The following is an 11,273-nucleotide window of genomic DNA, read 5'->3' on the forward strand; positions in this document are numbered from 1 at the left end:
GATAAGATAAGATAAGATAAGATAAGATAAGATAAGATAAGATAAGATAAGATAAGATAAGATAATTGATAAGATAAGATAATTGATAACTGGAAGTAGGGGCAAGGCTGCAGTACAACAATAAAAATAAAACAATGCTTCAAAAAAGACAATAACCATATACATACAAAATAAATAAACACAATATAACACCTGTCATGAACATGAATTAGTCTTCATAAATGCTTAACTGTTGTCATGAAGTATCATTCAGTAAATAATGACACTTTTCATGCAAAGTTGACACACCTCTGACACTTCAGAGGTCTGCACTCTACCCACCTCTGATTCTGCAAACTTTAAGTATTTCAGATAACGTCGCAGATTTACAAGGCAATGGTTGCAGACTTCCTATTTTTTAACTTTCTCCCTTCCATTAGAAGCAGCAGCACTCCTGCAGGCGGTACTGCAGAGAACCAAAGTCAGTTAATTTCCCTAATCTACCATAAACATCAGACGTCAACAGCAAAGCGACAGAAATAAATAAACGGTACGGAGAACAAGTAGCGGGGGGAAAAGCTTCAGGGCTGATGCACAGCTAAATGTTTCTGTGGAGAGATGAAACAAATTGGTCTCTGCAGGCGAATGCTGAGAATAAGTGCTTACTGTGAAGTCCAGAGGAAAACATCTTCTATCTTCCTCACTCTCTCCCAGCAAGAAACTCAGAAACTACGGCGCCTGTCTCTGAACAATGGATTTGTTTCATTACTTTGTCTTGTAAATCTGTCATATTATCTGAAATACTTATTGTTTGCAGACACAGAGGTGGGTAGAGTCCAAAAATATTACTCAAGGAAGAGTAAAAAAGTATTTGGTAAAATATGTACTCAAGTACTAATCAAAGTATCAATCATTTAATATTTAAGAGTTACAAAATCAGAGGGACCAAAATAAAAAGTTTCGTGGAAATTTTGGTATTTTAAGGACCAAAATTACAACAATTCATATAAGCAACAAAAACTAACAAAATCAGGCAACAGAATGTTTTTTCCAAATCATTTTATTTCAATAAAAAACTCATTAAACTTTAATAAAACCTGCAGGTGTGTGTCTGTGTCTGGTGAATTTTTGGTTAAAACATGTTTGTTTTTCTTTCAGTGGGTAGAAAATCCAGAAATTTTACTAAAGAGTAGAAATACTTCGTAATAAAATTATTCAAGTGAAAGTAAAAAAAGTGCATTAAAACAGTTACTGAAGTAAAAGTAATTGAGTAAATGTAACTAGTCACTACCCAACTCTCTGTAAATGCGACAAGAATATGAATGAGATACACAGGATCTAAAAAAATCTAACGAACTAAAAACACAAAATATTAAGTATTTTTGTTGTAGTTTCTGGTAAAGGACTGACATTAGTATCGCCTGATATTAGTCACTTTTTAACACATCTGGTAAATAAAACCGGGCTGATATAAACAACCAATATTTGTTTTGTTGCCATTTGTTTCCAGTCATTTTCTTTCCAAAGGTATTAAAACGGTGGAGAAATATATATAATACCGGTAAATATTGGCTATCGCCATAACATCAGTACACGTAATCAATTACCAATTGGCACTTGACTTTGAAATGCCTCGCTGCTGAAATGTGCTATACAAATAAAATTTGATTGATTGATCAGTATTAACACTGAATATGGATATCAGCCCATATCGGTACCTCTCTGATCCGAATCGGTAATATAAATCAAAGTGGCCGATATTAACAATCAATATTGATTTCCATCTCGTTGCTGTTTGTTTCTGGAGGGGAAAGGAGGAGTTTGGTCATGTGACACTCACAGTGATGCAGCAAAGGATTGTGGGTAGTTTAACTGAAGCTGAGAAGCAGTGATGAAGTTAATGGATTTTTTATGGTTGTCAGAATAGTGAAGTATATTTAATATTGGTAAATATCAGGAATTTTAACATCGGATATTGATATCGGTATAAATTTTCACATCAGTGCATTGTAGTAAATATCTTAGTGCATCTGAAATAAGACAAAAAACTAACTTACAAGTAACTTTTCAGCGAGATATTGGAGCTTGTTTTAAGTCAATAATTCCTTAATATTGATGAAAAAAATGCTAGTCAAATTAGCAGATTATTTCACTTATAACAAAACATTTTCCCATATAATAAGTGAAATAATCTGCCAATGAAACTTGTAGTTTTTAAAATTAATATTGAAGAATTGTTTAACAATAATTCTCATATCTTATGGAAAAGTTACTTGTAAATTAGTTTTGTTTTATTTCAAGTCAACTAAGATATTTACAGGAACTAGACGAAAATACATTTTGCGTTTTTACAGTGTAGAACACAGTAAAACTACATCAAATCTGAAATTATTCAGTGTCTTACACACATATACATATTTTCCTATAGGAGTTGCAAATCATAGCAGCAGGAATACAAATCAGTGCAAGAAAGTTACTGGGAGTCAGAGCAAAAAGAAGAGTTTTTCTGTGCTAATGGAAATGTGGAGATTTTTTCAGACATGCTTCCTTCCTGTTTCTCCTCATCATATTGATAAGATGCAGAGTAACTGTTGGAGTCGCCTCCAAACAGCCACAGCCAGGCAGCTGCCATCACCACCTCTGCCAGATTCAGTCACCGTTAATTAGCCGCCATTACATGCCAGTCACCTGTTTTAATGAGAACAGCTCCGCTCTTCTGTCTAATGAGGGAAGCTCATAAAAACCCTCAGGGAAAGTTAAATGCACAAGGACACAGATGAAAACCTCTAAATGAAATCCACTGCACAAAGCTCCCTGAACGTTTAAAGCGTTCGTGTTTCTTCACTTCGTTTTAATTCCTGCATCCGAATGTTTCTGCACTATTCACAAATAAATAATTACTTCTGGGCTACAACTTAATAGCACATGTGATATCAACAATTCAAAGTATACGTTTCCTTTCTGCAGCTAAAACTGACCTGACCCACTAAGCCATAGACAGTAATTTGTTTCTTTACACCTTTCACTACATTGTAAATAGATTTAGTCCTTATAAAGTTTAGAGCTAACAGATGGCTCCAGTATTTTAATGAAGCCCTTTTCCCAGAATGTTGTTTCTGAGCTCGTGCAAAGCTGGTGCTTAAATCGGAGCCAATTTTCTGTTGTTCAACCAGCACCTCTGGCACCAGGCAAGGAGAGTCGGTGTTTCTGGACCACCAGCTCTCTAGCAGGGCGGGGTGTAGCTGGGTTTCCACCAGACCAACTACATTTAAGGATCCGGAGCTCAAATCTTTTAAATTCAAGAAAGAAACACCTAATAAAAACAAGTTGAAGCCCATTTGTGTTGTGGATTTAAGGTTGAAGAAATAAGGTGATGCTGGTGGATCATTAAGCCCTTCATGTCGTCGTTGAAGTGCCAGTGCTCCCACTTTGGACGTTGCATCAGTACTGGGATGGAAGGATGTGATGTTTTATTTTTTCCATGATTACAGGTGACCTGTTACGCTTAGTTGAACAGGTTAGGATAGGCCTACAAGCTACACAAACCATTTTCATTTCATATTTTGCACAAAAGTCATTCTTAGGTAATGAGAGTTTAGACTCCCCAGTTCTTTCAGAATGAGCTGTTTTAGGACGTCGTCTTCTTTAAATCCAAATAATCTGCTGCTGGCCACGCCCCAAACACAATGGCTGCAGACAAATGTGCCATTATCTAACTTCACGTCTTTGAAAAGCACAAGTAGAGCCTCCTGCACAACCAATAAGACTGCGACAAGCGGTTTCTAAATGGTTAAGTCAACAACAAATCACTTGTCTTTTCCAGCAGCCATTGTAGAGCGCGTAAAACCAGCTGACCAAACCGAGCTCTGCTTAGGTTGCTAGGTAATGGGCTAAGGTTGCTAGGTAACGGGCTGGGGTTGCTAGGTAATGGACTGGGGTTGCTAGGTGAAGGGCAGTTCATTCTGATTTGTCATTACATTTTGAATTATTTTGAAACGGCTCATTTTCCAGACACCAAAACAAAATGTACTTATTGCCAAATGTTTTGTTTTTGCTTTGTTTCGTTTTTATTTATGATTTTTGACATGTAGTTTAACTGATACAAGTGATATTTACCCAATTCAAGTCATTAGAGTGAAACATCAGCTTACGACCAATCCCTATCCCAAACAGAAATAAGACAAGAAAAAACAAACAAAGCAGAAAAAATATTTTTAAAAAACATGATGCTTATATTTAGTCCTGTGTAATTGTTTTCAAGGAGTTTAAGTAGTTGATAAAAGGTTTCCTGGATGCTTTTTAAGTGCTTGGTCTGCTGTTAAAAGCAGTAGAGACTCAGATGAAAATTGAAATAAATAATATGGAACATCTTTTCAAAGTGATGTAATTTGGCAATGTGTCGAGTTTTTTGGTCTCTTCAGCCACCTCAGCTTTTGCCCAAACTTGAAAAAGCTTTTCTTCCTCCAAAGAGACACAGGAACAACTCATCTCAGTGACATATTTTATTCATCTTTTCTTTTCTTTAGATCAGGGGTGTCAAACTCCAGTCCTCCAGGGCTGCTGTCCTGCAGTTTTAGATGTGCCACAGGTACAAAACACTGGAATTAAATGGTGTAATTACCTCCTTCTTGTGTAGATCAGTTCTCCAGAGCCTTAATGACCTAATTATTATATTCAGGTGTGGTGCAGCAGAAGCACGTCTAAACGTTGCAGGGCAGCGGCCCTCCAGGACTGGAGTTTGACACCTCTGCCTTACAGATTTGGCTGCTGAGTTTGAGCAGCGAAAGGGATGGGTGCGCTTGATTCTTTGCAAGGTTCGTGCCAGTTGGGTGGAGATAGTGAATACATTCAAAAGTGTTGAATCTGCTGATTTAACTTGGCAGTATGGATAAATCCACTTTGATTTGAATAATAAAAAAATATCTGGCTTTTTGAAGGTTCTTATTACATGCACCTTGAGAGTTTATAGGGCCTTATAAGAAGCTAAGGCGGGCCGGATTTGGCCCCCGGGCCTTGAGTTTGACTCGTGGACCAGGGGTATCGATTTGAATTACGCTAGAGTTAAAACACAAGTTAGTTACACAAGAAAGAAGCAGAAACTAAAATATCTGTAGAAAGAAGACAGAAGGCGTTTTTCTGAAGAGCTCAAACATAAAGTAGCACACACACGCACACACACACACACACACACACACACGCATACACACGTTTGAGTGTGTTTGTGTGTTTCCCAGGGACATCAGCTTTTATAGAGTCCATCAACACAGCGGGAGGAAAAGAAATCACTTCTGCTGGAGGTAGTGCTAATGGCTCTAAACTGTGAGCATGTCGCTTTACGCGAGCGAGCGCGTGCTGACTGATCGAACGCGCCAGCTCCATTTCTGCTGCCGCTGCTGGAAGCCACAAAGTGAAACTGTCAAAACAAAAACGGTGAAGAAAAAAGAAAATCGGGACGAACACGCAATCCCTTCCAGAGAGCGAGACAGTCACACTTTTTCTGTTACTTCTCACCTATCATGTCCATCATTTCTATAACTGCTGAGATCTGTGCTATTTATTTCTCTGCTGGATCCCAGGGAAGAGCAAGAAGGAGTTTCACTCACCAAATGAAATGCATCTACAGCAACATCTTGGATATTTCAGTTAATATAATTATGATATTAGAAACCGAAGAGTGAGATATGAAAGTCCACCTGCTGCCATGAAAATGAAATTTAAATCGACAAGAAAATTGTTTTGGTTTTGACTCAAACTTCATGATTTAATTGTTGTTAAATCATGAGTTTGATTTAACAACAGGAGACAAGTTGTCTAAACATTATTTTAGTTCATTAATCTTGAATTGTGAGTTTTAACTTAATGCTGCAATTTAAACCAAATAATTATTTCAGAAAATGTAAGAAAAAAACTGTCCTCACCTGGTTAAAGAGCCACATTTCTCTACCATTTTACTCTCAATATCAAGATAAAATATCTACTTATTTTACTTTAGAATAATTTAAATTCTTGTTTCAAGTTGCATGAATAAAATTTCTGATCTGATGATGAATTTTATTAAACTTCACAATGAATTCAGCTCAGAAACATTTAGTGTGAACAGGACTTTATCCTCAGGCTTTAAAATAAACATTTTCCTTAATAAAACACCAGAGTCGGATCAATGTGACGCTCTTCCATCTCAGGATACAGAAACATGCCGCTAAGCATTCTGGGAAATAGTTCCCACTCCTGTCTTTTTCTCCTTTTAGTTTTTTAACCTGAAAACTCTGGTTTATTCAACTCCTGGAGGTTTGACCAAATTAATAAAAAGTTAACACAATTTACTGCTGTAAGTTTATCTTTCACAAACTCACATTTAGGTTCAAATTCTAAAACTTTAAATTTATTTGACTTAAAGAGTAGAAGATAGTAGACACAACTAAATGCGGCTCAGTTGTTTTACAGTGCAGGTCAGTCTAGGATTGGGTGAAACATGAAATGAATCTTTAGTTGTGTTTTGGGAGAAGCCGTCCTCACTGACCTCAAACTGACCTCAAACTGACCTCAAACTGACCTCAGACTGACCTCCGCATCACGCACTGAGGTGAAATAATGTCTGATGTGCTTTAGGCTGTTTTCACACCTGATACTCGATTCAATTTGGGACCAAAACTGCAACATTTGTCACATCTTCAGCTGCTGCATTTCGCTTTCACACTGAAATATGTCAAACAAATAAAACCCTTTAAAAACCTGTTCCCCTCCTCGCCTGTGGTGGCGCTCCATCAAGAAACACTGAAGAAAATGACAGGAAAACCTCTGAAGAAGACACAGAGCGCAACTTCCTTCTTCATCAAATGTAAACAAAAATGGAGTCGTCAGATTTTAGTACTTGGAGGATTTCTCTCTTGTCGTTGGTAACAGATCATGAGCCATTTCTCTGTCTGGCACTAAACTAGCACCATCTTTGTTTCTGTATCAACGGCTATATTTAAAAATGATCAGCGGCGCCCTCTGGTGGATGATGGGAAAACTACAACATTTAAAGAAGGTCTAAGCCAGAGGTGTCCTCAGCAGTTTGGTAGTAACTAGTTACTTTTACTCAATTACATTTATTTGAGTGACGTTTCTGAAAAAAATGACTTTCAGTTGTATTTTTACTACACTATACTTTTTACTTTTACTTGAATAATTTTATTATGAAGTGTTTCTACTCTTACTTGAGTAAAATTTCTGGATTCTCTACCCACTGAATGAAAAACAAACATGTTTTAGCCAAACATTCACCAGACACACCTGCAGTTTCTGTGACCATTTCATAAGTTTTTATTGAAAGAAAATGATTTGGAAAAAAAATATTTTGTCTAATTTAGTTATTTTTATTACTTATGTGAATTATTGTCATTTTTATCCTTAAAATATCAACATTTCCATGTAAGTTTAATGATGTAATTTTTAAATATTAAATAATTTAATTTGATCAGTTGTTCAGTACTTGAGTAGACTTTTTATCAAATACTTTTTACTCTTACTTGAGTAATTTTCTGGATGGCTACTTTTTATTTTCACTTGAGTAAAATATGTTGAAGTAGTGCTACTCTTACTTGAGTTCAGTTTTTGGCTACTCTACCCACCTCTGATCGTAACTTTATGCTATCAAGCATTTTCTTCGGAGCAGAGCTTTAAAACATTTAAAACTATTTGCACGTTCTTCATTTGTCCAGAAATGGTCGAGAAAGAACTTAAGGTATTTATTTTGTTTGGTCATTCCTATATAATTGATCAATAATTAGTGTTGTCATTTCTTGTTTTGTATAAACTGTTACGGTGTTTGTTTCCAATAAGTGTTGCATAAAGACAGGAGTCTGTACTCACAGTCGAGACAGAGCTTCGTTCTTCTGAAAGAGCAGCTCTGGAAGCTGGCTGAGACGATTTCTGTTAAGACGCCTGAAGGAACAAAGACACATAAAACTGAAATAAGTAGGACATTAATGTTACAATGAGTTCAACAGGAATTACTGTCTTCAAGAGGACTTAGGAATCAGATTGTTTTTAAAATGTCCTCACAGTCTTTCCAGCTCCTTCAGCTCATCAAAGGCTCCTCTTTCAATGCTGCTGATCTTGTTCTCCATCAGGTGACTGAAAGAGGAAAACATGAATAAGAAAATACAACTAACTAATCCTGGAAGGTTTAAATCTTCTGAATATGTTGCACCAAAATAAAGAAATATGCCACTCTGTATTATATGGTGTCATTGTGTTCACAGCATCATTTCAGGGCATCTTGTCATTTTAGATCCAAATAAGCAGCTGCTGGCCATGATCCCCCCAGCTCAACCTTTACACTCACACCCGTAAAAATGGCTGAAAACAGGTGCGCAATTATACAACCATACATCATTGAAAAGCAGAAGTAGAGCCTCCTGCACAACCAACAACAATGCAGCAAGTGGTTTCTGAATCGTAAGACAACAACAAAATATTTGCCTTTTCCAGCAGCCATTGTACAGCGAATGTGACATTACATCCCTGAGGTTTTTTTTTTTTTTTTTCATTTTCCAGATGTCAATAATTTATTGCTAAAAACCAGCAGAGTGTCTTTTAAGCAGTTGGGCTGTTTTTAGAGACCTGAATGGAAGTAAGAACATGTGAATTTAGCATAAAGCGCCCCCTTTGACCTCAGGACCAGATGTGGACAAGAGAAAGAAAATGGCTGGATTATTCTTTTTTTCTGCCATTTTCAATTTGCTGAAGTGTAAGTAATATTCAGATACATCAATAATCAGAAGTAAAACTTTATTTATAGCTTAAACAATAAAGCGTGTTTTTTCATGCTGTTTTAGGGAAGTCATCGATAGGATGTATGTTATTGAGAAATGGTTTTAATGGTCTCTGTTCTGCTCACCGCTGGTGAAACACGCTACACCCTTCTAAGAGTTACAAGTCCCAGGACTCCAAAAGCTTGTTAATCTTTTCCAAACAGGAGACGCCGTTTGTCCTGCTGTTAACTCCACGTCCATCACTAACATTTGACAGAGCTCTGATCCCCAGGTTAGCACAGGAAACACTAGTTTTTCCCACAGGCCACAATGTTTTCAAGCTGAAAGGTAATGGATAAGCTTGTTCTCTGTGTTTTAAATCTGGCTGACAGTGACACTAAACAAGCACCTCCAGTTGGCTCATGTGTCGCCACAGAGCCTGGACATTTTTCCATGCCCTCCGGCTTTCGAGGGTTAAGAAATGTGTGTTCCCTCACATCCCTACTTGACCTGATGCTACTGAAAACATGTGGGAAAGAATTTCTCAGATATTTTCAGTCACTCTGTCCACACTGAGCTTAAATCCAGAGGACTGCTTAAAGTTAGGGCATATTTATTGAGAGTCTTAACAGCAGCTTTTATTGTTCTATAGTTGGGCTGGACGATACGGCTGAAAAATGTACCAAAGCATTTAATATCAATCGATATAGATATTGATTCAGTTTTTTGTTTTAAATATCTGAAGTACTGCACGACATTTCTTGTTTAGCCACAGTTTTCACTCCACGAAATATTTTTTTTTATTTTTAAGCAGTTATGAGGCACTGTGGCAAAAACTGAAACCTCTGCTGCGCCAGTTACCCAACAGGCTGTTGCTAGGTAACCAAAGAGTGAGTTGCTAGGTAACCAAAGAGTGAGTTGCTAGGTAACCAAAGAGTGAGTTGCTAGGTAACCAAAGAGTGAGTTGATTCCACCAACTTTGCTTAGCTAGTTGTGAGAGGTTGAAGGTCCTTCCTCTGCCTAAATCTCCCAGAATGCTTTGCGGTTCTGGACCAGAGTTCGGTGAAATTATCGAACATTCTGTCAGATGTTTTATTTATCAATATTGATCCAATAGGAGAAAAGTCAGTGGTACTCACAGAACTCTGAGGTGTTTAAGTCCAGAGAAATCTGTCTTGGTTATGACCGTCAGGTTGTTCTCGTTCAGATCACTGAAAAACAAACAAAAACAAAAGACAACAGAATCTTTTAACAACTGCGAGGAAAAAACACATTGATACAAAGCATTATCCAAAGGGGCATTTTAAAAATGGACAAATTGTGAGAGAAATTGGTAATGTAATGGTTTGGAGATCATATTTTTGAAGCCTCCACTCTAAGATGCAGTGTTGTCATGTTACAATGTCTCTATTTCAAACAATAAAAAAGTGATTTTTTTTTCACACAAGCTTAGAAATTGAACAATATTGTTCAATCTCAGAAAGTTGTTTGTGACCTTTTTCTACTTGGAAAAGGTTTGGCTTAGCAAGATTTCTGTGGTTTATTGAACCAGATTATTAATGAAAAGTGAGAGCAAAATATCTTCAGATTGTTCTGGGTAATCATTGCACTGTCTAAAATTCATACATGATGAAAAACTTGTGCAAATATACAAAACACAATATATTTTCTATTACAATAAACATTAAGAAATTTTCATAAAACCTTACAAAATAAAGCTGAAAATATATTTTAATGTCCAGCATTCTTACAGAACCATGTAAAAAGTTGAACCTTTTTATTTTTGTTTATGTTTTTCTGTCTGGATCTTCCAGGGTTAAGTAATTGGCCTGATTATGTCTTGCCCAGTTTTCTACAGCAATCTGTACCTCCAATTTAAATTACATTGATTTTGTTTTGTAGCTGGTTTATAAATCCTAAACATTTGCTACTTGTTGGCGTAATTACAGATGCAGCTTGCGGCCTCATTGTTTGGACCGGCTGATGATGTCACCTTTCCCACAAGCTCCTCTGGTAGGTGAGTAAAATGAGCGCAGTGTGTTTATGCATGGAGTGTCGTGTTTCTGTCCTACTGGAGCAGGCTGACCTTGTCCTGTCCGCCATTTAAATGAGGGTGGGAGAAATAGGAACAAAAATATAAAGAAAACACCTGCTGAGGAAATACAGAGACCTCAGTTAAAGGTTTCATTATTCTGGCCTCAGATTGAGATTTTAATCACACTGCAAAAACATAAATCTTACCAAGTAATTTTGGTTTCTAATGGAAATATCTGAGTTCACTTGAAATAAGACAAAACTAACTTACAATTAACTTTTCAACAAGAAATATGAGCTTGTTTTAAGTAAATAATTTCTTAATATTGAATAAAAAAAGTGTTGGTTACATTGGCAGATTATTTCACTTATAGCAATAATCTGCCAGTGGAACAAGTAGGGTTTTTATGTCAATATTAAGGAAATATTTTCATAAAACAAGTCCCTATATCCTGCTGAAAAGTTACTAGTAAGTTAGATTTGTATTATTTCAAGTGTATTAAGATATTTCCATTAGAAACG

General features: G+C 36.6%; 1 protein-coding gene across 1 annotated transcript in view; it reads right to left on the minus strand.

The window, feature by feature from the left end:
- Positions 1 to 11,273, minus strand: part of LOC103154497 (slit homolog 1 protein-like) — a 64,491-nt gene that overhangs the window by 43,500 nt on the left and 9,718 nt on the right. Inside the window, exons 3-5 of the mRNA XM_016662735.1 lie at positions 9,857 to 9,928; positions 8,026 to 8,097; positions 7,834 to 7,905 (exon numbers count right to left, since the gene is read on the minus strand). Coding sequence (XP_016518221.1) covers positions 7,834 to 7,905; positions 8,026 to 8,097; positions 9,857 to 9,928 — 216 coding nt within the window. The remainder of the gene's footprint in view (positions 1 to 7,833; positions 7,906 to 8,025; positions 8,098 to 9,856; positions 9,929 to 11,273) is intronic.

This window comes from Poecilia formosa, unplaced genomic scaffold, assembly GCF_000485575.1.
Source record: "Poecilia formosa unplaced genomic scaffold, Poecilia_formosa-5.1.2 Scaffold388, whole genome shotgun sequence".
NCBI lineage: Eukaryota > Metazoa > Chordata > Actinopteri > Cyprinodontiformes > Poeciliidae > Poecilia > Poecilia formosa.